The sequence below is a fragment of the Orbicella franksi genome, chromosome 10 (genome assembly GCF_964199315.1).
Source record: "Orbicella franksi chromosome 10, jaOrbFran1.1, whole genome shotgun sequence".
NCBI classification, from domain to species: domain Eukaryota; kingdom Metazoa; phylum Cnidaria; class Anthozoa; order Scleractinia; family Merulinidae; genus Orbicella; species Orbicella franksi.
This window is the reverse complement of record NC_138154.1, coordinates 19,415,506-19,442,081: the sequence shown is the minus strand read 5'-3', so window position 1 is coordinate 19,442,081 and position 26,576 is coordinate 19,415,506. Positions and strand designations below refer to the sequence as shown.

The 26,576-nt window shown below is 39.8% G+C and overlaps 2 protein-coding genes and 1 pseudogene across 3 annotated transcripts in view; all 3 read right to left on the bottom strand.

Annotated features, from left to right (window-relative positions):
* The window catches only part of LOC145500817 (gamma-aminobutyric acid type B receptor subunit 1-like), a 39,963-nt gene extending 28,441 nt beyond the window's left edge, over positions 1-11,522 (bottom strand). The window contains exons 1-3 of one of the 2 annotated variants that reach the window (XM_081480354.1): positions 9,894-11,522; positions 6,014-6,187; positions 5,428-5,535 (exon numbers count right to left, since the gene is read on the bottom strand). In XM_081480354.1, the coding sequence (XP_081336480.1) occupies positions 5,428-5,442 (15 nt within the window). In that variant the 5' untranslated portion in view covers positions 5,443-5,535; positions 6,014-6,187; positions 9,894-11,522. Of the gene's footprint in view, positions 1-5,427; positions 5,536-6,013; positions 7,922-9,893 lie in introns of those variants that run through there. The other variant, XM_081480353.1, reaches the window with a different exon arrangement.
* Positions 11,523-12,519: 997 nt separating this feature from the next.
* LOC145500816 (uncharacterized) lies at positions 12,520-14,018 on the bottom strand (annotated as a pseudogene).
* A 7,164-nt stretch (positions 14,019-21,182) lies between these two features.
* Positions 21,183-21,524, bottom strand: LOC145501722 (uncharacterized). The gene has a single exon (XM_081481129.1). It carries the CDS (start codon positions 21,522-21,524, stop codon positions 21,183-21,185), a length of 342 nt encoding a protein of 113 aa, XP_081337255.1.
* Positions 21,525-26,576: the final 5,052 nt, after the last annotated feature.

Genomic DNA, 26,576 nt, shown 5'->3' with positions numbered 1-26,576 from the left:
AATGTATTGGGCTTCTTAATGAGATTGGAGTAGCTAAATTGCTCTTGTTGTAACCTTCTTACAGCAATCTTCAGTTCCTCGTTTTATTTATTAGTATTTTGCTGGGTTTGTTCAATGTTTCGTATTTTAATTTTTAAATTCAGATTTTCAGTCCTCAGTTTTTTAACCATGTCTTGAGCATTGGTCAGCTGCTCGGTCAATAGCTGCTTATCTTCTTCCGACGCACCCAAACGAGTAGATAACTGTCGTTTAGATTACTTCCTTGACCTTTTAGCAGTTGGATGATCTCTTTCTGTTGGAGCTTCTCTATTTTTAGATCCAGAAATGACGGAACACCGCTTGGCCAGAAAAACGTTTCCTTTCGAGACTACTTACTTTTCGTTTAGCAGGCTTTGATGCTTTTCTCTCTAGTTGAGCTTTCGCCTGTTTAAGTGTTTTTTTCCAGTGTCACTAATTGAGAGGCTGGGGCAGGGATGTCAGGAAAATCAGCACTCGCATTCTCTCTATATCCACGGCTCCAATGTTCCGCACAAATATGGCCAGAATGCCAGTTTATACCCGTCGTTTGAAGAATCCTGGTGTAGCAGCTTGAACCTCATGGTCACGGGGCAAACGATAAAACTTCATCGATTCCCCTCGAGGATTTCGCGTTCGAAAATTATTGGTGCAGAATGCTGAACAACAAAACCAGTTCACCATTCTTGTCACACTGCCGCCATGTTTGTTGTTGTCCCTACAAACCGCGAGACTAGAACCCAGGCTTCCCGGTATGAAAGTCCCTAATACTAGGCTCTATAATTTTGCGCGGAACATTTCCACGAATATCTCAACTTTGGGACAACGCACACACCTTAAACTTGGAAAACTGTCTTCTTTATGTATCGTCTCTAATGTCACAATTTTTTGACTTTATCCACTGAATGGTTCTTGATTTTATTTTTTATTGCGTGACAATGCACACACTCTATTTTGTAAAATGTTGGCGTGACTTCCTGTAACACAATCAGTCGAACTTTTAAATAAGTTTTCTGAAATACATGTAGCTACTACCTCTGGCCTATTACAAAACGAAGAGCCTGGTGGAGGAAACGTTTGAAAAGGGTCTTATATCTGAAGTTTAGGTTGAGTTTCGTTTTTTTTTTTGCTCATGGATGACTTCATCATCCATGAGCTTAGGGGACTGTCGAATCTCACTCACTCACTCGATTCTGATTAATTTATTCATTAAACTTGAATTAAACAGTTTTCTCCTACCTCCCCTACTAAGTTTTGTTTTTGTCCAAGAGTGTTTACTCGTGTTAAGGAAGGTTTTTGACGAGAGGGGACTAGAAAGGGGTACATTTTTGCCCGAAAAATGGAGAGCCTGGGTACGAGTTTGTTTAGCACATCAAAAATGGAAGTCGGCCATTTTGGTTTCGTGTGTTTTTCTTTCGTAAATATGTTGTTTTTTGCGTATCGGCTTTTGCTCACACGTAAATGAAATCTGGTTGAGATATTTATGACTGTGGTAATGTATCGGTCACAACAGCACGGTCGGCGAGGTCAAAGAATTGATGCAAGAAACCCGGGAAGACAAAGATCGTGTTAACTTAGCATATGGGTGAAATTAAGCTCGTGGCTTTTTTTTCTTGGCAAGAGAATTTGATGGTTTCCGCTCGCTTTCTCTCTAAGGTAAGCTTAATTTCAATTATAAGTTCTTGTAAAGTTTTGGTTTCATTGTTTCTTTATTGTTTTATTTTGTATACACACATTGAAATTCTGCCTGTGTTAGTATCCGACGGAAGTTCGAAATTTGTAAGCGTATTTTAAAATATTTCAAGAAAGAAATTCGAATTGCCTTATCTTTTGCATTTGTTGCCATTCACACTACATTTCTTTTGTATTCCATGCAGTTCGACTAGACGGAAAATTTCTTCACAGATGGTATGCAAGTCAACCTACATATTCGATCGAGTACATTTTAGTGATCATGGATGGACAAATTAGGTCCAAGAGACTGTACAGATCATACATGACTGTACTTTTTGCGGGAGAGATATGCTGTCCAATTGTGTCAAACATAAGCCGGTCGCATGGTGGCTGGTGATGGAGAGTTTTTTGTTTTTACTTTTAGAAATGAGAGATTTAAACAACTTGAAATCAAAACTTGAAATAAATATGGAGAAGAGAATGCTTGATACTTGTCAACATAAGTATGTTCTGTAATCATTGCAAAAATCTATTAGAAGAGACATATCTGCAATCCTTTTGAATATTATTGCATTGCTAGTGAGATTAGCACAAACAAGATATATAGGAATAAAATACCGTGATTTTGTTTCCAAGAATGAAAATTGTTATTTTACTTGCATACACTACAGTATGTGGTACCCTTATTATTGTATTGCACCAAGCTGGGGCTTCTCCCTATGGTTGACTAAAAGTGCACTTTTTTTAAGCTGAAGGTTTTATCAGACTTAACAGGACAGGGATTTCAAACATTAATTGATTATTTATCCAAGAAATAAGATGTAGTGGGGCCACATTAGGTTTGTGAAAGGGGTTTCAAGTTAGAAGCTACATGTATATGCAAGGAAAGCCTTTCCTGTCGAAAAGCTATGTAAAATGTATAGGGCTTTGACCTTGGGGCAGAGCCTCTTTGTATAAAACTTTGTCACTTCCCTTCCCCCTCCCCATGGACATAGTTATATAGTAAACAACTTATTAATTGTAATAAAAACATCCCCTTCACTTCGGGCTCAAGATTGAAGCAAAACTGTCTGAAATGATTCTTATAATATTGAAGGACATACTTTTCTTTTTATAGATTTCCCATTTACCAGCTAAAGTCAAATTGTTTATGTTTGACATAGCTTAAAGTAAACAAGATTTTGCCAATATCCATGTTTCACTTAAGTGAAATTGGGCAAAATACTCTTGGCAGTCTTGGCATTCTCAAGTTGATTGTCTAAAATAAATGTCAAAATCATGTATTATAATTTTTGCATAATTGTTATACAGCTGTTTCATAATGTTAACTGAACAAGGACCATAACCTATTTACCTTGACCCAAAATGCACTGCCGACCCTCTAATATTATACATTTATTATAACCAACTTCAGTGACTAGGTCTCAATATTGGACTGACTGATGAATGTGGTGAACTCTCATTTAATGATTTCATTTTAAAACAAATCGTCGTTATTCTTTGACACTAGATCATGTATAAGTTAATATAATAACAATGTTCCAGTTCCAATCAAAATGAATTATTATCCATTTTAAAAGTTATAAGCAGTCTGTGTAAACAACCTGTTATTTGATTTTTGTATTTCTTTTTTATTTCGAGTTGTCTGAGTTCGAGCCCTGGCTGGGAACATTGTATTGTGTTCTTGGGTGAGGCACTTTACTCTCACAGTGCCTCTCTCCATTCAGGTGTATAAATAGGTACTGACAAATTTAATGTTGGGGGTAGCCTCACGATAGACTAGCATCCCATCCAGGGGGTAGTAGAAATACTCCTAGTCGCTTCATGCTACAGAAACCGGGATAAGCGCCGGCCTGACGGGCCACTGGACTCGTATGCAGACTTTTCTTCCACTTCTGAGTTGCAAAACGTTTCGCATGAAAATGACTTGATTTTCACGAGAATGAACTTACGGGTGACATACATTTTCATACAAATAGTTTCGCACAAACACTCGTTCTGCCACAGAGGCAACAGTCAACTTGGAATTGGCCTATTCATCCATGATATGGCTCAGGGAGCCTTTGATTTCCCTTCGTAGACACATGCGAATTACCCCGTATTCTGCGAGACCACGTGGTCTTAGTGTCTGTTTCGTGAAGGATCTCTTCGGGCCGAAGGAACCTTTGCTTCAAAAGCTCGGATCGCCTCGAGGATTCACCATGAGCATGCTCGATAACCATCTCTTTCCTACATCGCCGGCCAAGTAGAAATTTAAGCTCGCAAACTTGACAGCTATTTTTCACGCAAACGCCCGCTAATTATAAGTGGGAATTTAACCCGGGGAGGGGGGAGGGGGGGTTACTCCCAGAAAAATCGGGTGAGGGTGTGCGGCCTTCTTCCCAAAACTCTTACCCTATTTATGACCTAAATCTGCGATATTCCCTGCCCTATTTATGACCTGACCCAAAATTCGAAACCCTATTTATGACCTGACCCTTAAATCAAAACCCTGTTTCAGACCTGCTTATAATTAGTTCCCTAGTTCAGACCAATGTCAAATTACCGTAAACATAATTTGTGAAGGGCTTTTGTTGATTTTATTTTCGATAATGATGAAAAATTGGCTTCTTCTTATAAACATACCCATATCAAGGCTAGAGTGCAAAAACCATACCTTATTTATGATCAAAATGGCCAAAATCAGCTATAATCGATACCCTATTTATGACCAAAACAGCTGAAAAACCATACCCTTTGGAGCCGCACATACCTATATAGCCCATATAAGGGAGTACCCCCCCCCCTCCGGGAATTTAAGCTCGGAAATCTCAGATATTTTTCATCGCAACCCATCGCGAGACCCAGGAAGTTTACCGGAGGAGAGTGGTAATTTAGATCGAAAATCTCACAAATATATATACATATATATTTTAACAGCGAATTTAGCGAAGGAAGAAAAGGGCGTAAATTTGCTTCAAAAGCTCCCATCGCCTCCAGATTTCACCTAAAGTTCAATAAGTACATCGGCCAAAGCATCTCTTGTTTTCTAATACGATGAAGTCACATGAAAACCGGACTCTGAATGTTATAGGAAGTTACAGATAAATAATCAGGTCTGTGAGATATTAACATTCGACCTGGGACCCAATAAGATATCTGAATCGAACAGACTACATAAAAAATATTACCCTCGACCCTCGACAAAAAGATAAATTCCAAGTGAAGAGTTTCTTAATGTTATAAAATGACAGAAAACAACGCTACGAGTAAAGAAAGATGTGGTTAATGCATGTTATTTGTAACGAGAACAGGAAACAGTTTGCTGCTCTTTCTGTTGACTCGACTTAAAATTCAAACATGGAGCATGTTTTGTTGTTTCAGGGTGTGGACAGCTGTTGGGCGTCAATCTGTTTGGATGTACGTCCAATGTAATGTAAGAGTTGTGAAGTTGAATTTCGTTGACCTAGTAATTTTCAAAGTCAGTAGCGTTGTAGCGTTGAGCGATAATTTGTGACCGTCCAGATGGTCTTGTGATTCAAGGTTGTTCAGGGTCTAAGTTACCTACGCATGGAGTTTGTAATCTGCTGAGTAGACTCTTTGACTTCCTTCCATGCCTGGGAATTCTCGCTGACCTTGGGCTCGAACCTCTTTCAGTGATGGGTACAGTTGGGATCTTCGGAATGTTTAGGAGTGAGATTGGTGGTGTAATCTGCCATGACACCGCCACCTTTTATATGGTAAAACATAAATTTTTACCTTAAATTTATCCATTTGAAAACTGAGGTCGCCTCGCTTTTCGAATCCTTCCACTGCAATGATGCTGATGTTGTTCTTTTCCAGTTCAATTTTAAGCTTGTCTACTGCCTGTAAAAAATACGAGTAGATCATTTAAGACAAAAGACGAGTTTGTTACTGAGTTGATACTCACGAGACAATTTCGGAGAAAACAGTTTGGCTAAAACTGAAGTTCAACTTACACTGAAATGGAAGATAGCTATTCGTTTTCTATACGTACAGTCGGTTTCAAGCTTCAGCTCAGTGAACTACGGAGATTCAAATAGATCACTTTCAGTGATCAATTTTAATTTCCGCAGTTTACTGAACGGAAGCTTGAAATCGACTGTATCGTATAGAAAACGAATAGCTATCTTCCATTTCACTTTATTTTGAACTTTTTTCATTTAATTTCATTTCTCAAACACTTTCACTGGGAATAAAGTTGCAATGAAAGAGCATACTATCTCACAACCTCTCAAAGATTAAGCTACTTAGTTAAAGAGTATCTTGTGAAATACGTATTGGAAAGAAAATCTTAATTTAACAAACATTAGAAGAACTCTACCGGCGAGAAGAACTCCGGATCGTATTCATGAAGTATAGCAACTCTTTTCCAGCCGTAGTGTTTGATGAAGGCCACCTTTGCTTTGCTGTATGACGTCGATGACGGGGAGGCTCGATAAGTGTTAGGATAGGTTAAAATACTTTCAAATTTAGGTGAGCCTGACGAGTAAGAAACCTGTCATGAAGTGAAATTTATAATAAATATAGATTACTTCATAGTTGGTGGGCGCTTGCGACTTACATTTAAGAGTTGCGAAGAATCAGCAAACGAGCGAGTGAGGGGAGCGAACCAGTGAGTTTTCGATTCTTCACAACCAGTTTTGAGGAATTAACGCAACAGTTAAAGTAGTGTTGCAAATCATGCTTGTAATGGTATTTCATATGAAAGCAAATGCAGCTAACTGAGACAGTTACTTTCAAGGTTACCAGAGTCTTTAGGTAAATGCTTTGTGGAATAATATCCAACCGTCCCGAGTGGTGTAAATTCGAGCTTTTAAGCGATTGCCCATTAATTGTATGGCTAATTATAGTCTCGCGGGAGCAAATGATGGGAAATTGATGGGAAGCTGTATGCGTTTCTGTCAGGTTTGTTATGGGAAGAAAATCAAACTGGAAGGATGCTTTGCTAAAATAGCAAATCATAAGAGATCTGAAGGGTATGAAACAAACTACACAAAGAGAAAAGTATACTATGGTGGACAACAGGAGGAAGTACACAGTTGCAGCGAATTAATCCTTTCAAGCCCAAAGATGCACCAAAAAAATGCCGTTTGTAAGCCTTAAATCAGTTGTTTTGGCTGCCATGACGCTAAATGGGTCTTAGTTTTACTGAAAAAGCTAGTTTTTTCTCGAACGGATAGATTTCCCCAAGATTAGGCACAAATATGTAGTATATTTCAATTTGTCGCATGCTCATAAGCCAAATTTATTTATTTATTTATTTATTTTTTTGCGATTGCCTGTTCCGAACTTTTTTCCTTTTTCTCGGCCCCGTCACTTTCGCTGCCTTTTGCGTTTCATACTCTTTCGGGCTGTCCTAAAAGGTTGAGTGTTAATTATGGGCAAAGCCTGGAAATGGGACCTTGATCAATTACAGGTATAATGGGCCATTTTACCACCATTTTTGCACTAAAACTGATAACGTTGTTTTTCAATTGCTACGTCAAAATGCCGTCGATTTCCAAAAACGACTGCTGTGCAGGTAGATCTATCCTAGCTTTACCATCTGCTTATCAAGGATATCTGGTGACATTTAAATTGATGACGCCACAAGTGATACAAGGAGCACGACCATTAAGTGGCCCTATATGGCTACTTGGGCGTCAAAGGGTTAATATCCTTTTCAGCCGATCTATTTCTATCGATGATTCTAAAGAGTTTTGACTAATTCGGACCTTGACAAGCGACTTTCGAGTAATTGAACAAGAAAATAACCCGAAGGGATAAGAAAACAAACTTCCAGTTGACGAGAGGTTCGAGTTAACGAAGTTTCGAGTTAACGAAGTTTCGAGTTAACGAAGGTTCGAGTTAATGAGGGTGAAATTCCCGGGTTGGGTACTCCCATAAAAATTGGGTGAGGGTGTGCGGCCCGCTTCAAGAAACCCTTACGCTATTTTATGACCAAAATCTCCGACTCTCCCTACCTTGTTTATGACCTGATAAAAATTCGATTCCCTATTTATCACCTGGCTCCTAAAGTTGTATATACCAAAAAATATGGCGATGTTCATGAAAAATTCCATGTTTTAAAAAATACAAGATTTAAGACCCTTGAACACTTGTTAAAAACATTTTGAAACGATCTTGCCGAGTTAACCTCTAGGTAAATGTGAAATTTAAGGAAAGTACACGGTGGTATAAGTTTTTTTATGTAGCAACGGTCATAGCAACGACTGTTTACAGTAAAAACATGACCAAACATATAGATTAGTTTTAACATATATGAACGAAACTTTGTAGTAAAGCTGTAAAGAGATGCACAACTCGATTGGTATAATTACTTGGGAAAAGCTTTGCCTGATATACCATCACAGGTAGAAAGTCAGAACAGTTTTGGTGACAAACGTTGTCATACTTTATGGTCATCTCAGAATATTAGAAAGTCGAGAGTTAAAAGTTTGATAAAACTAGGGATATGTATAAACATCTGCTAGGAAATAATAATAATAAAAAACGTAACTGCGAGCAACTTTCGTGCACTATTTCTAAATTTCAAGCCCATTTTATAGAAATCGAGCACTGTCTGAGCACTTTTTTGCCATGTTTTGAGCACTTTATGGCAATTTTTCCAGTGCAATCGGGACAGGCCTAATCACAGGCTCATTCATTTCCCTTATGAAAAAAAACATTTCCTACAACTGCGGAGACTTTTTACAAAACAGAAGAACCATTACACTCCTCCCCCCCCCCCCCTCCTGGAGATCCAGTCTGCAACTACCCCCGCAATGTTCCGGCTTTTTAAATGCTTAATCAATCATGTAAGAAACTTTAAGCTCATTTTTCTTAAAGGTCTACCTTTGTACCAACTGACTTCACGCCAACATTTCTACTTTGGAAGGTAATAACCGAACAGAAATTCCTAAATTTTGGGGTAATCAAAGACCAATAGTGTCGTGGTGCAATAAACTAAAAAAATCATAACATTTGAACGTCTGTCACGTGACACCAGATAGTTTGTTCACTGGGCTTGGTGCAAAATAAGGTTATTTCCAAATAAAGCCTGTAGAAAAACCATTACATTGCCCCCCCCCCCCCCCCCTCTCCTGGAGATCCAGTCTGCAACTACCCCCGCAATGTTCCGGCTTTTTAAATGCTTAATGAATCATGTAAGAAACTTTAAGAGTTTTAACTCTTGTTTTCAAACTTTAGTTTATTGCAGAGAACGAAACAGAAACTTGAAAATCAAATATTGTTTTGTAAAAGAGCAGGAACTGTTGGCGTCAATGCTATAAACTAAAACCTCAAAAGGCTGTGGCTGGTTACCATAGCAACCATTTTCAATAAAACCTTTAAAATTTATTCTCTCTTCATGAGTGCAATCGCACGCAATTGATCTTTCTTCGCCATATTTAAACGAACTTTTTGGTCCATTTTAGGGGACCATTCCACCTTACTGACCAATACCCTGTTTCAGACCTGCCTTATAATTAGTTCCCTAGTTCATACCAATGTTAAATTTCTGTAAACATAATTTGTGAATAGCTTTTGTAGATGGCCTCATCGATAATGGTAAAAAAGATGCTTCCTCTGAAAAGCATACCCAATTCAAGACCAGAGTACAAAATCCATACCCTAATTATGACCAAAATGGCTAAAATCGAAACCCTATTTATGACCAAAACAGCTGAAAAACCAAATCCTTGGGGGCCGCACATATCTTAATAGCTCATATAAGAGACTACCCCACCCCCTACCCGGGGTTAAATTACCGTCGATGTAAAGCCCTGTTCAAACGGGAAATGTTTGGCTACCCAACACGATCAAACATTGTTTGATGACGAAACATTTTCCCGTTTGGACACCTTGTTTGATCCTGTTTGATCGTTTTTGATAAAATTTGAATGACGTCAAGCATGTAATCAAACATTCCAGAACATTTTGTTCATTCACACGTTTGATATCGTTTGGCCACTTAGTACAGCATCAACATGTTTGGTCACCAAACAGTGATTGATCATGTTTCGTCGCCAATTTTAGGCAACGTTAACTCTTGTTCCAGTGAGCGCAACATGTTAAATTTACTGTAGGTTCGAGTTACGGGATTCAGCTGTACATTCTGAGATAAAAACACCGCATTTAAGGCTATACAATGTTAAAAACAATAATGAAAACATTACCTGGTACATATATATTAATTTAAACAGTTATAACTTGAATCTTACTTGAATTAGCTCCCACAGTGGAGCAGCCTCTGCTACGGGCTCTAAAGCCTTTGTACTTGACGGTCCAAGCAATATAACAGGTTTTTCTTTCTTGTTCAGGAGCTTAAACAACGCTTGTGTGGCATAAGCACCAGAGTCCTACACGTCAACATAAAAACTTGTCCAGTAACGTCGGTGTTAACTTAAGGTTACCGCATACCTTTAGAGATGTCTCGCGTCCAAGGGATGTAGCGCGTCATGTTACTACGGTTATGTTAATTTCCGCGGGGTTTCACTTAATGTCACGCATCGTCATTGCCCCGCAATGCGTTGCAAGAGTAAAAACTACCGGACCATGAGCTCATCGTAAAGAAAAGTTTATGCTAGTATTTTAAAGTGCCTATAAAGCGAATTTTTTTTTCGCATATTTATGAAGTATACCATATGAAATACAGGATTCCAAAGTTTGAGATGATTAGGGTTAAAATTGACGATTTTAGAAGCCTTCAAAGTTGTGCCATTTTGCCCTCAAAAATGGTCAAGGGAATGGGTCCGAGTTAAGTTCAAAATATTTTAACGTGACGTCATTTGGGTGCCAAAGGTTTGTTTACGCAATGAACTTCTATTGTAAGCAAGGCGTTTTTAGAGCGAGAAGACATGTCAAGCGAGTCCGAAATTAGCGACTATTCGCAAACATTGAGTGAACCCGAGGAAGAAGAAATGGAAGAAGAAGAGGGCGTCAGTGTCCAGGTTATATTCAGTCAGATCGAACCTTACCAAGACGAACCTTTAGCCGAAGATGACAGCACGGGTTAAAGAAATGAAGGCGACGAAGAAGCAGACGAAGACGGTCTTACACCTATCGTATTGGAAGCCAGATACGTAAGAGAGATTCCTGGCTCGTATAACTGCTGTTACATCTTTCAGTATAAACTTCTTCACTGTGCCAGAACTTTCTTAAAACGCGAAGACTAAAGTCGCCTTACGCTTGCTTACCATTATCATGCACGTGGTATCACAAACACTGGCGGGCTGACAAGTTCGCTGTTTATCGCTCACTCATTTTTATCTGTGGACATTTATATTTTTCAGGTGCCAATGTGAACACTGCAGAAACGAAAATTTATTTGGTGCGCGGGAGTTTCGTTGCTGCAGAGAAGTGGCCAACGCATCGAGAATATTGACCTTTGATGGGTCAATTGAACGCATTTCCTGCGTAACACTACGCGAAGATTTTATGGCACTCACTAACAGGACGGTGCTGCTTCAAGTCGCTCCACTACTGAGGGACAAAGAGGGCCGAAAGTACCGCCGTCGATCTGAAGTTCCCGAAAACGAGTGAGTTCAGTTCAACGGGGAGATTTTGAATCAACGTAGTTGCTCTGCAACAGTACTTTTCCCTCTGCTACGATGGCCCAGGATTTCACTTTTTCGGTCTAGTTTTGTTTTTCATAGCTCAGTTAAATTTTTTCATATCTGGTAACTAAATTAAAATTGTAACTGGACTGTCAAGAAATAACTCTGTATTATAAGAAATAATCCTGGTCCATCAGTGTCTGGTTTATAACCTCACCCACCAAATATCCTCACCAAGTACATTTATCCATAGTTCTTAGCGCACGAAAACCTTAATAACGTTCATAAAAGCGTGCAGAAACGTTGTAAAATCTTCAAATCTAGGCTACTCGATGTCCTTAGTACAGGGACAAGTATCGTAAAAATTTGGCTTTCTTTGTGCCTTGTAGGCTGTGTTAGGTTCGCAAGGTATTGTGGTAAAATGTACAGCCGCCATCTTTTTTCCTACGGTGGATTGCACACTGTTGAAAAATTAAACTCACAATAGGTAGGTGGTGATGCAACCTCGCGAACAACTTCCTCACCCAGCTTGTACTTGGGGTTAGTAACTTTAAAGTATTTCTTGTCATCCTTGGTTAGCTGGGTATCCCTGTGAAGATGTGCATTAAAATGGAGGCTTGCGAGGATGTGCCTGGAAATATATCCATGTACACATAAAATCATTATCATTACCATAATGAACACAGTTGTTCCAGGTTTTGGAAATGGTTACCAGTTCCCCATCCAAAGCAATCATGTAGTGTACCTTTACGTAGTTACATGTATTTGAATAGTTCAGAACATGACACTTTTCTTTTGCTATTATTCAAATCCTTTGTTTGACTACAAATCAGTTACTGATTAAATACGAGTATTTAATGCCTCGAATAACACAAGACATGTGATACCTGCAAAAAGTTCCCAATCAGGAGAATCCGATCACTTTAGGGTGCCAGTGGTTGAGGGTGGCCTGAAATCCCTCTAAACAACTTGTTTGGGCATCTGGGGAGAGGTTTCAAATGTCCTTCAACAGTAGTTTACTGCTAAGCAAACTTGTAACTTTGTCATAGGCAGCAGTACCTACAAAGAGAATACATTCCTGACCTTCATTGCAAAGAGTAATAAAGTTTATTGGTAGTGACTAGGTGGAAACCTTGTTACTAGGTTTGATTGGCTTTGTAGTAGTCTTGGGTAGCATAATACCTAATATTGTACTACTCATATATTACATTTTATGTTCTTTTTTTGTTAGACTGAAAAAAAAACAAAAAAAACTAGTGATCAAGCATGTGTGTTGTTAAATATTACTTCTCAAACACTGTAAAATGCGATGCAGTGTAACTCATCAATTTTAATCCACTTTCTAGGTGGGAGTTCCTCATGGTTACACTTCTGGTAGAGAGGATCAGGGTGGTTGGCATGTTTATTTGCAACATGTCTAAGGAATGGTGTCCATTTTGCACTTCTCTAATCCATTTGGCAATCCCTCGGTACCGGTCAGACACAAGTACACTAATTTTCAAGCCAATTTGCTGCAGAAATTGAAAGAACAGTTTTGCTCCCTCAAGTTCAGTTTGTTGGCTGCCCCCAGTCTCATTTGCCTACCGAAATAGATACACAAATTCTTTGTCATTGAAAGATTGTGCTGCAAATGTAGTTTTTACAATAACTGCAGAAATTCTTGCACGCTCATTGGCTAATTGTCATTGTCAATAACCGGACAGAGACATGAATGTATAATTTATGCGATGCGTCAAGGAGCGTTAACAAGCGAAAGTGACAATGTTATGAGGAAATTCATGATCAATAACAGGACAGACGCATGAAAAACTGACGTCAATTTGTTAAACTTAACCATTTGAAAGTGCAAAATGTTAACTTCAGCCCTGGCACACCCCGTCCCCCCATCCCCCTCAAAAGGCTGAAAAGGCGTCACCAATTAGTATAATAATGCTGGTACAATTGACACTTAATAAAGCTTTACCATTGCCGCTGCGGCTATTGCTTCTGCTACTGCTACTACTACTACAATTCACTGGCACAACAGTTGTCGAAAAATTGTAGTACTAAAACTATGACATGAAGTCAATGGCTTTCATACCTGAAAAAGTTCAAAATGCACCACTTTCATTATGCTTGTAGAGAACATTGTGTAAACTCCGTACTTGGCCGAGTGTTCCATGGAGTCAAATCTCCCATCTCCTGACCATACCAAATCTTTCATGTCCTTAACAAGGCCAGCTCTGTACAACTCCCAGTGGCGGATGACAGTTGGGAAAATGAATGACCGCTGGTGTGAGAAGAAGGTACGAGGTGAGTAGCAGCACAATCCCAGGTGATGAAATAACAGCAAAACCTTACTTGTTGAGGCCCCAGCCATCAATACAGCCAAACTCAGCGGCATATTACCTGCAGGATATTTGCCATGAGGCATGTAACTTTGTGAATTCCAAACAAAGCCTTTACATTTGCCACACTGCTGCTTCACTGTCACCATGGTGCCGTTTTGTCGCATGGTGACTCGCGGATTTTCAGCTATGCAGTTAACGCAGAAGAGCAAGAACAGCTTCAAAAGTATCTCGTAAACTACAATGAATTTTGGTTGGTTGTATGTATATATAGTCGGGGGCAGTTGTATCCACACTGAAAAAAAAAATTAATAGTTGTGTGTAAGTACATGTAACATGTTCAGAATGTTGCAACCATGCATACATGTTGGGCAAAGATAATTAAATGCAAGGCAGTACTTAGGAAAGTGCAAGATTTCTTCAATGCCCATGCTCATAATATAGCAATCACAGGTTGCATTAATACAATGTACATGTACTTAACCAAGCTGTGATCAACTTTCACATACATTTATTTTTTGCTTCAGTCAAATACAAAATAAAAAACAAAAATTATAGCTAATACAATTTTTAAGGCCCTGTTTGCTTTTTTCTTTTTTATATGTTGTGAATGCAGGAAAGATACACATCTACCTTAAGATCAACATTGCATAAATAAATAAATATTAAATAAATAAATAAATAAATAAATAAGTAAATAAATAGATAAATGAATAAAACTACTTGCTCAAAATATTATACATATATTGTGCAAAAATTTCCTCTTACTGGATGTAATTTTGATCTTCCTGCATTTCTTCCTCATCCTCAGTAGTACCTTCATCTTCAGTGCTTTGCCCTCCTGGGCCCCACTTGTCATCTTTGTTGTCACCCTCATCTTCAGTTTCATTCCCAGTACTGGACCAAACATAATAGTTTGCTGGATGCTTGGATTCTTGTTTGCTGCTTTCCTGCTCTTCTGTGTCATCTTCTGCCTCCATTTCCCTGTCTGATAAATGCTTAAGTGAAACAAAACAAAAGATATTTACAGGTCATAATTTTCCTGAGAGGGTGAAAAGATATGCAAGGCAACCAGGCGAGTGAATAAATAGAGATGTACAACATATACAGTACATGTATGGCAATAAGGCAAAGATTGCAAATATGTTTATGGCAAAGAGACAAAGACAGATGAAACTCATGCTTTCGAGCTCTGTGATGGTATGCCTTAGGCTTGACACTTCCTCTTTTAAATTCTGCACTTTCTTTTTCAGTCGATTGTTGGCTCTCAGTAAATTGTGGCTTTTTTTGGCCCTGCGAGTACAGTCTTTGCAGCTATAGGCAGTTGAGAGCGGTGTGCTAACAACTGAAGCACCTGATGTTTATGAACTGGCACTGCACGGGTCCTCTACAAAGGAAGCTGGTGTACTTGCAACGTAGTTTTCCACTACAAGAGATGCTGATGAAGGTGTACACATCTCATCATCATTTGAGGGCTGTGGTTAAAGGTTTGTTAGGTCTTGTTCCTCTGTCTCTGTCACTATAATTTGTGATTTTGGGGTTGTGTCCACCGTGCTGGATTGTAGAGCAGTTGTGGCTTCTGGGCTGGTGACCACTGTGGTAGATGAGGTCTTTCTTTTCTTTCTTGTGTTCACCTCAGACAGAGCATCAAGTTCCAGCTAAAATAATGAATATTTTCCAATATCAGTTCCAGAATATTTAAAAAGAAAATTTTGCATATTTCAAACACAACACAAAGTTGAACTTCATAATAACATGCACAGCTTTTTGATGTAAAAGATTTGAAAAAAATTACCTTCATCAAAACCAAAAGCAAAATCAACCAAATACGAAAAACATTTCAAATTTAGCTACATCAACAATGCAGTTTTGGGCATAACCGTGTGATAAATGGGGATAAGTTTCAAAAACATCGAAGCCAATAAGGCATTCAGGAGGGAGAATAAGCTAAGATCATCAAGCATATATAGAGTATAAAAAGCAGGAATAAAAGTTATTGTACGAATATTGATACGTAAAAACGATAGTAAGTAGCTAGCTGACATCAGAAGTTCGGGATTATGGAATACATCTAGCGCATAAATTACGACTAAAAACACATGGAAATCTTACTTGTCTTTTCCTGCGATCACTAAGCTCCTCCGGAGCTGGCGGAAAAATGGTGTCTCTGGTCGGCACAGCATCTTTCTCCAGGCACCAATTCATTTTTAGACCCTTGGCCCCCATGCTGCTGAGTACAGCCAGGTTTCTCTCATGACACGATTCTTCGAAATGGGCCGAACAAAGCGACGTGAACCTCGATGCTATTTTCTATGCTATTTTCTTTTCCTTTAGTATACCTGCCACCTTTTTATAAATTATAGGCGTGAGATTTTTATCCTGGGAATGCTGCGTTTTTCGAAGACGATACGAGCATATGCGAAGATTCTCGAAGACGTCTGATGACTTTCCCGAAGACGTCTGAAGTCTTCCGAAGATGATGTTATCAATATTGCAGACAATAGCGGAAGCGGAAACAGCCCTAACATTCCGCAGTCCCGCTCTCAGGACGTGTATCGCCAGACGCGACCTCGCTCACAGTGCTTTCCATTTGAGGAAGGAAGTATCGTCATTTTCACATAGTTTTCATTTCTTACATATGCATCAGTTTAAGTTTAACCATATGAGGAAGTAGCAGATCCCATTAAAATAGTGCTCAATACACATATAGTGTAGAGCTGAGTATATGAGTAATAACGAAGAGGCAAGATTTGCTGTTACTCCGAGTTTCGTGCTTACGCACTCATCAGACAGTATTTAATGATAAGCATTCCTATCAACTAGATATATATACACGGTATTAAACAATAGGCTAATTGCTGGACTAGTTGCATTACAATAAGTGATAGTTATACTGGGAAACAATAGGTGTGAAGACAGAAATTACGGGGACGAGTATAAACTGCGTGGGTGCAGTACAATATAAAGAAAGTGTCAAGCGTTCTTCAAGTAGAATTTGTTCTCGTGCCGGCATTTAGAAATAAGTTCTGATCTTTTGTTTAGTAGATTGTCGTTGCTATGTTTGATAATCATTAGTTTTTCTGTGAGGCAGAGGTCGCATCGTTTGGAAATGTTGTTGTAGGGTCTTGCACGGCTAATAATTGACCATTTGATGTTGAAGTCTTGTTTTTTGTCGTGTAGTTGCCAGATGTATTTAGAAAGCTCGGTGCTGTTGATGTGTTTTCTGTGCTTAAATGTGGATTTGTGCTGCGAGAATCTCTGTTTGAATGTTCCTTCTGTCAGTCCAATGTAGTTCTTGGTTGTGTTGTTAATTGTAACTTGTGCGTTGTAGATTACACTGGAAGTCAGGCATTTGTTGTCTAGCGGGCATTGGTCTTTTTTGCGGCAGTTGCATTGCTCTCCGGTGATTGCGTTGGCGTTGTTGTCGGCGTTTGTTATTTTCATGTTGTGTTTGTTGATTACTGTTTTCATGTTGTCCATGCAACTGTAGCTGACTTTGACGTTGTTTTTGTTGAAGAGGCTGTGGTATTTATGTTGGTTCGGAAAGTGCTTAGATATGAGCTTCAGGAATGTTCTACCGATGTTTGTCTTTACGTTTTTACTAAATGGAGGGTTGTACCATATAATGTTTCTTTGTCTGTTGCGTCGGGGGCGTGTTGGTTGATTGTCTTCGTTGTAAATTAGTGTTTCAGAGTATCCGCTGGCTTTCAAAGCAGTTTCGTAGATTGGTTTGGCCTTGTTGAATTCGTGTTCGTTGCATGAGTTGGCGGAAATACGGCGATTGATGGATGCTGGAAGTTGCTTTATTATGTTAGGTGGGTGGTTAGACTTTGTGTTGATGTACTGCGGCTCGTCGTTAGGCTTTCTGTAGGGGCAGTAGGTACCTTTTGTAAGATCGAAGGTGACGTCCAGGTAGTTAACAATTTTCATGTTAGTCTGTATGGTAATGTTAAGTCCATATGTCTTGAAGCGTCTTGTTATGTCCTTCCTTGTACGGTCTGCTTGAGGTCCGGAGATGTTTTTGAAGATGGCAAGTCCGTCGTCTCTGTAAAGCCCGATGTTGTCTATCCCGTATATGTTACACAGGTCGTCGAGAATGAATAAGCCTACGAGCTCGCATACTTCGGCTCCGTCGAAGCTGCCCATAGTAACGTCAAAAGAACTGTTGTTTTTCTTGATCCAGGCGGTGTTACTGTCAAAGAGAAGGGATTTTCTTGAATGCATAATAATATCGATGTCGCGGTCCGTAATGGAAGTGAATTGTTTGGCGAAGTTGATTGCGTCTGTAAGAAGTTTCTCAGTAATGGAAGGGTAGAAGTTCTCAATGTCAAATACGGCGAAGGTATGTTGATCTTTGTGTTGTATAGAGGAGAACCAGTTGATGACGGATGATGAGTTTTTCCATTGGTTAAGGCCAGTCTTCTGTCTCACAGTCGTGTTAATGTTCGCGAGGATTTCTTTACTGATACGTCCAATCTCACTTTTTGCAGGGTTAATGAGTCTACATGTAGGTTTGTTCTGGAAGTTGTCTTTATGGTCTTTGAGTGTTATAAAAGCCTGTCGTTCAGCCATGCGTTCCGCGCGGTCGTCAATGTTCAGATTAGTAGCAATGACTTGAGCTTCTTTGTTAATAGCAGTAATCGTATTAGAATTTGCTTTCTTGTACGTCGATGTGATATTGTCCTTGAGAAGCTTGTCGTGCGAAGCTTTGTCTACTTCGTAGTAGTTGGTTGTTTTGTCAGCAGGTATGAATGTTTTTGTGGAGTTGTTTATTTTCCTAATGTCTTGTTGTAGATGGTCTTGGAAGTCATCTCGTATTTGCCTGAATTCAATGTTCTTGATCATTTCGTACACGTCAGTTTCAAAGTTGTTTAGGTCTTCGTTCTGAGGAGGGCATTTTCTTGATTTAAAACCAAAGTTGTTGTTGTCAATGTTGTCGTCGTCGTTGTTGTGGTCTGTGTTATTCTTATCTTTATTCTGTTCGAAGAAGAAGGCTTTCCAACGCATACGCTTGATTACACTTTCGGTCTTTTCGATGAGTTTCTTGAGGTAGGAGTTTCTTGGTGGGATAGGAATGTTCTTCATTGAATAGTTGAATCTTGTTTTCTCCATTGTGGATAACGGCGATCGGCGAAAAGTGCTCTACTGTTGTTAAGCAGGAGCGAATATAACCATATGAGGAAGTAGCAGATCCCATTAAAATAGTGCTCAATACACATATAGTGTAGAGCTGAGTATATGAAAATTGTTAACTACCTGGACGTCACCTTCGATCTTACAAAAGGTACCTACTGCCCCTACAGAAAGCCTAACGACGAGCCGCAGTACATCAACACAAAGTCTAACCACCCACCTAACATAATAAAGCAACTTCCAGCATCCATCAATCGCCGTATTTCCGCCAACTCATGCAACGAACACGAATTCAACAAGGCCAAACCAATCTACGAAACTGCTTTGAAAGCCAGCGGATACTCTGAAACACTAATTTACAACGAAGACAATCAACCAACACGCCCCCGACGCAACAGACAAAGAAACATTATATGGTACAACCCTCCATTTAGTAAAAACGTAAAGACAAACATCGGTAGAACATTCCTGAAGCTCATATCTAAGCACTTTCCGAACCAACATAAATACCACAGCCTCTTCAACAAAAACAACGTCAAAGTCAGCTACAGTTGCATGGACAACATGAAAACAGTAATCAACAAACACAACATGAAAATAACAAACGCCGACAACAACGCCAACGCAATCACCGGAGAGCAATGCAACTGCCGCAAAAAAGACCAATGCCCGCTAGACAACAAATGCCTGACTTCCAGTGTAATCTACAACGCACAAGTTACAACTAACAACACAACCAAGAACTACATTGGACTGACAGAAGGAACATTCAAACAGAGATTCTCGCAGCACAAATCCACATTTAAGCACAGAAAACACATCAACAGCACCGAGCTTTCTAAATACATCTGGCAACTACACGACAAAAAACAAGACTTCAACATCAAATGGTCAATTATTAGCCGTGCAAGACCCTACAACAACATTTCCAAACGATGCGACCTCTGCCTCACAGAAAAACTAATGATTATCAAACATAGCAACGACAATCTACTAAACAAAAGATCAGAACTTATTTCTAAATGCCGGCACGAGAACAAATTCTACTTGAAGAACGCTTGACACTTTCTTTATATTGTACTGCACCCACGCAGTTTATACTCGTCCCCGTAATTTCTGTCTTCACACCTATTGTTTCCCAGTATAACTATCACTTATTGTAATGCAACTAGTCCAGCAATTAGCCTATTGTTTAATACCGTGTATATATATCTAGTTGATAGGAATGCTTATCATTAAATACTGTCTGATGAGTGCGTAAGCACGAAACTCGGAGTAACAGCAAATCTTGCCTCTTCGTTATTACTCAGTTTAAGTTTACATAATTTTGGAAATTGTGTCAAGCAAAGCTGCAGCCACTCACATTTTTCAATCAGGCGTCAGAATTTGGCCTGTAAGCGAGAGCCAGCATGAGATCGAAGTTTTCAATCCGCAGACGTGAGACTTACGCCTAAGGAGTGAGACTTGGCAGGTGTACTTTAGTTTTTTAAAACCGCACTTAACCGTACCTTACCAAAACTTACCGTACCAAACCGCCGTACCGCGACAGAACTGTACACTTATACGTGATGATGATTTGCCCCTTAGCTCCAGTTGGAGCATAGGCCATTGACCAGTTGAGTTCTCCATCGGCTTCTGTTCTGGACAAGTCCATGTGTGGTCCTACTTCCTCATATCAGACCACAACTCTCCTCTAGGAGTTCCTTGGGCGACTCCTCTTCCTCTTGCCCTGAGGGTTCCAGCATAGCGCCTGCAGGGTGATGCTGTTAGCCGGTTTCCTTAAGGTCTGACCTATCCACCTCCACTTTCTCCTTAATATCTGAATCTAAATTGGCTCCTCGCCTGCTCCTTCCCACAGCATCTCGTTCGTTATCCTGGCTGTCTAACCGGTTTTTTTTAAAATACGTCTAAGGCACTTGTTGGAGAAGGACTGTAATTTCTGGGTCATTCGTTTAGTTGATCTCCAAGTTTCTGAACCATAGAGGAGGAGTGCTTTCACATTGAAGTAAAAAATTCTAAATTTGGTTCTCCGTAAGATTCCGTGGGAGGACCACACTTTCCTCAACAAGTTGAAAGCTACTCTGGCTTTGTTCATCCTGACCTTGATGTCTTCATCGGAACCCCCGTCAATGCTGACTACTCTGCCTAGGTAGACAAAAGATGTTACTTCCTCCAAGATGGTATCGCTGATTGTGACTGGTCTGTTGTTGGTACAGATGACTTCAATAAGATAAGATAAGGACTTTATTAACGTGTCGAAGTCGCTAGCATACAATGGATACAAACTGGGGACACCTAACTACGATTACTTATCTAATAATTATTAAAATATGAAATACATGTACATATGTAAGTGGTTTAAAATATAACCTTGGTCTTGTTCACATTTGGATGCAGGCCTAGCTTGACGGAATTAGCTGTTAATCGTGCTGTTTTGTCCAGCATTTGTTAGTTGTTACTTGACGCAAGGGAGATGTCATCTGGAAACTCTAAATCATCGAATTGCTCCGCCAAGTTCCACTGGATCCCATTCGCTGCTCTCTGTTGTTTCCTTCACGATCCGGTCAATAGCAAATAGGAACAAAAATGGTGCCACCAAACAACCTTGCTTGACCCCAGTATTGACGGTAAAGCTCTCTGCAAGTCCACCAGAATAAAGGACTTTGCAAGTCATCCTATCGTAGGAGCTTTTGATGATTCGAATGAATCTCCCTGGTATGCCATAGTGTCTCATAAGGCACCAAAGAACACTTCTATCCAGGCTATCAAAAGCCTTCTCGAATTCAACAAAATTAAAGAAGAGAGAAGTATTCCATTCAATAGACTGCTCAATCATTATCCTAATTGTGGCTATCTGGTTGATACAGGAGTGGTCCTTCCTGAAGCCAGCCTGCTGCTTTCTCAGTGTAGCATTCACAACCCCCTTAAGACTTAGCAGGATAATTCTTTTCAGTACCCCCCCTACCACCGACATCAAGGATATTCCTCTGTAGTTCTTGCACTCTCTTTCTTTGGCAGTTTTACAATGTAGCTCTCATTCTGGTCCTGGGGCATCTCCTCCTCTTCCCATATCTTTCGAAACAAACTATGCAGGATATTCGATGATAGATTGGGATGTGCTGTCAGGGCCTCTCGGGGTATGTTATCTGGGCCAGCTGCTTTCCCTGCCTTTAGCATCTTGATTGAGCTCACAATCTCCCCTTTGAATGGCCTCCCGCAGTTCACATTCAGCTCAGTTGAAGCCTCCGGAATTGATGGAACTTCTTGAGGGGGAAGTCGATTTAGGAGTTCATAGAAATATTTTGCCCACCGCTTAAGCTGCTCATCTTCACTTGTCGAGATATTACCCTCCTTATCCTTTACTTGGCTGCTAGTCTGTTGAAATTTACCTGCCAGCCTCCTTGTGGTATCATATAAGAATTTCATACAGCCATGTGCTGCAGCCTCCTCTACCTTAGTCGCTGAGGCATTGTAATATTCCCTTTTATCATGTTTGATCTTCTGCTTTACTTCCGTATTTGCTGCCTTATACTTCTTTTCGGCCTCTACCTTTTCTCTCCTCGGCCTGCTCTTATTACACTCCTCCATAAGATATTTTCTTTTGCTGATAGACTCCATGGTTCCTGGTGTAATCCATTCCTTATGCTCGGTTGTCTTATTCCTTGGCACTTCTGTACATGTCCTGTTAATACTCTCTTTGATGTTATTCCATTGATCCTCTTTGGTCAGATCTTGTAGAGGCTGAAATCTATTAGACAGCGACACCCGGAGGCTTTGTACTGTATCGCTATCCTTAAAGTAATGCACATTGTGCTTACACGTAAGTAAATCATACCATCACGAACGGCATCGTTCAACCGAGATTTGGATCATTTTGATATGTCTTAGAAGTCTATAACCTGCTGTAATCAACGTATGGAAATACAACTAGCTGTAATCCTTGTGAGTTTGTCGAATCTTTATATGCACTCACACGTCGATCCGCTTTGAGTCTGGAAACTGAGGACCCAATCAATAGACGAAAAACAGAATTCACTTTGACTTGTTGTTTTCAAAAAGTGATTCTGATGCTCGCAAATAGAGGTTCGGGAAATCATTCATCAATTCATTTTATTTCAAACCTCTTGGTATAGTTTCACAGCCACCTCTGTAAGCTTTAATGATATGGGGATTTAGGTATCTACAGTTAAAACCGAACTAAACCGGACGCGCTATACCGCTTGGACGCAAAGCATCTCTAAAGGTATGTACGGTAACCTTATTACCACGGTATGCCTCTCACGGTAACCTTAATTTCAGACAGTTCGTTAAGAAGGCATTTCTTTTTCTTTAAGAACTAGAAAACTATAGTAAATTAGTAACTACTAGTATAGAGGGGTGGTCTTACAGGAAAGATATGACCGACAAAACAGGATGAAAAACCCCTTACCAGTAGATAATTTCAGGACATAAAGGGGATAAAGGTTAATCTGACAAATTGCATTGTGCCTATCATGTAGACGAAAAAATAAAAGAGGCTTACTGTAGTGTTATATTTTGTTCTTTTTCTATACCACCTTCAAAATAAAAGATAAATCTAACACGGGAGTACCAACCTCCAATAGGCTTTTCTACATTTTGCTAGCATTTTTTCGAGCATTTTAGTAAGGCATTTTTGTGGCATTTTCCCGGAAAATTAATGTTTTTTTCACAGTAAAAAAATAGAAATAATTTTTTTTACGAGAAAATGAAGACTTAAATTGAAATTGACAATAATCGACAAGAACTGAGAAGGTGACATTGAAACATCAATAATGTTGCAGTACAACAGCAAATAACTTTTTAGGGATAGTCTACTACTTAGCCTCTTGACTTAGGTATGACTTAATGGGGAAAAAGGATTAACAGGACAACAGATCATTTAGGTGATTATCCTTCGGTATATTAAAACTATTATATACGTTGTTAACTTTTTATACTACGTACACGTTTATGTTAATTACCCTAAGGTGTTAATTGTGGTAAAACGTTAAAATAATTGACATTTAAAAAACTCTATGTATGAGAATTAACCCAGCATTGAATTTAGCGACTTTTTGGTGGAGACCAAGCATTTTAGTGGGAAATATGGAGCATTAAAATGGAGCATTTTAGTGGGGAAATAAAAGCATAATGTACAAAAGCCTACCTCTCAAATGAATAATCCCATGGTCTGAATTAGGTGTATCATGTAAACACGTTAGCAGAATCCGTCTATTTTCTTTTAAAATAGCAGAAGTGTTGCGTGACTACTGAAATGACGGTTGAGAAGGAGACTAATTCAAACGAGAAGTAACAACAAATTTGATTTCCACACTTACCCCTATTGTATCTTCAGAGTCCAAAACCAATGTATAATTATCCAAGATGTCGGTTCTGTTGTTTATAAGATTGATGGCAATCTTCATGGCGGTATGATATCCATATCTATCATCCTTCATAAAAGGAACAAACGCTCCTACGTGAATTTCCTTTCTTTCTGGGTCTTTAATAGTTGCAGTTGAATTTTCTTGATGTAGGTATGGTGCATTTATATCAAAACGAGCGCTTGAGTTGGTCGACTTCTCACCGCACAGTTGAGAATGTGATTTAACTTCCCCGTGATTGCCTTTAACCAGCATCGCAAAGCATGTTACACCGAGGAAAACGTTTGCGAATCTTTTACCCCACATGCTTAAAAGATAAAAAGGAATATTTAATAAAGTGTTTTTATGTAAATGCCCTTCAAAAAATTACTGAGTTCTAATTGGCTGTAAAAAGGAGTGTAGCTTCCCAGTAAAACTAGTGCGGAAAGTGTACAACGAGCGTAAAGTAGTTATTTTCCCTACAGTTCAAAGAAATTGGTCACTTAATTACCATTGTTTTCAAAAGGTAAAAATTAAACGTTTTCTCATATAAATATATAATAAATTAAATGATATTTTAACAGGAGGCCTCCAATCAGCTAGAGGCTGTTTTCAGGAGGGTCCTCTAAAACATAAAAGTCTAAAATACACATTAAATGTCCAAAATACAGAAGTATTAAAAGCTAAATATAAAACTTAAGACTACAATTAGAGTGCACCTAACCCCCATTTTTTTTTCGCTAATACGAATCTACTTGTTATTTGAAATACTTCTGCGAAAAATTTTTTGGATTCGGTTAAATCCTCGATTTTCTGTGCCCCGACGAAATCTCGAAAATAGCTCTAAAACACCGCCATTTTGTTTCGCGACCGAGTTTGAGGAGAATGGGTCTAGCGGCTGTTGTGACGTCTACCCAGGAAGGTTGAATATCTCACGTCCTCTCATTCCCTTCAGGATGGTGCAGAATGCCGAGTTATTTGGGCTTACGATAGTCTTCAGTGAACAACACGTGTTTACTTCAAGACGCCATCTTTAATAACCAACATGCATCTCGCACGTAACTAACTTGAACAATACTTCATGTAAGCTAACACAACATCTCCCCCCATTGTTCAAGAGTATCTAGGGAACGAACTGAGCATGAGAAGACTGACAAACAATATGGAATCTTATAACACAGCGTCATCTCAAACTAAACCTAGATTCTCTCTTTCACTTTCAGCGATGGTTTTGTAATTCTCTTAGGCCTAGTAGCAAGAATGGGTGTTACAGGGGGTACTTTAATGTCTCCCTTTGTAACGGGAATGTCCTTCCGAACAGGTGTTGCCGCTTTGTCCTCTGCGGGAACTTGGTCCACCATTGGTGTCGGTCGCTCATGTTGCTCCTGCTGATTTGGCAGTGGAGTAAGGTGAATACGGTTTCTTCTTATCGTGCTGGTCGGTGTTTCAACTTTATACTACCGAGGTGTTGATGCTGCTTCAATGACTTTTTCTGACCGCTGAAGGTCCTTGACGAAAACGTCAGTACCCGGTCCAATTGAAGGCAAGGGCTTGGCTTTGTGCCTCATGTTGAACACTGTTTCCTGCTTCAATTTGCTCATGCTTTCTCATGCAGACAGGTTATCCAAGTCAGGCCAATGTGGGCTCATCTGGGTGTGGAATAACGGAACGCTGTTCCTAATCTGCCTTCCCATCAGCAACTGAGCAGGAGAGAACTTGCATGCTAGTGGTGTTGAGCGATAGGCTAGTAATGCTTTAGCAGGGTCTTTTTCCTTTGTTAGAAGATTTTTCACAGTTCTAACTCCACGCTCAACTTCTCCATTTGCTTGGGGAAATCGAGGACTACTAGTGCTATGCTTGAATCCCCATTCCTTGGCAAAGTAAGAGAATTCTGCACTGTCAAACTGAGGACCATTGTCAGATCGCACCTGCTCTGGGATCCCATGTCTTGCAAATATCGACTTAAGTGCTCTAATGACCTCACTTGACTTTGTAGTCTTCTGCATGGCTGCTACTATCACGTATCTTGAGAAGTAGTCTATAACAATAAGGTAGTCAGCACCTTTCAGCTCGAAGAGGTCTGTGGCTACGATTTGCCAGGGACGGTCGGGTTAGGGTGTCGTGATAAGCGGTTCAGGCTTGTTGTCCCTTTGAAGAGCGCAAACTCTGCATTGTTGCACCAGATCCTGGATTTCTCGGCTGAGTCCTGGCCACCAGACAGAGTTTTTGGCCCGCTCACGACACTTAGTGATTCCCTGGTGTCCTTCGTGGATGTTATCCAGTATCTCAAGACGCATGGAAGAAGGGATCACGATCCTGGATGCTTTGAGCAGAATGTTCTGCACCACAGACAGTTCACCCCCGCTTGACCAATAAGGTTTCATTGCATCGTTTAATGAATACTTGTCAGGCCATCCCTCACAGCAGTACACTTTGATCTGCCTGCAGACAGGGTCCTTCTCCTGTGCTTCTATGATCTGCTGTAATCGTGCGTCTGAGGCAGGCAGTGATGAGATCACGCTTCC

Excerpts from the sequence above, each read along its gene's own strand:
- LOC145501722 (XM_081481129.1), bottom strand. The coding sequence starts at position 21,524 with ATGATTGAGCAGTCTATTGAATGGAATACTTCTCTCTTCTTTAATTTT.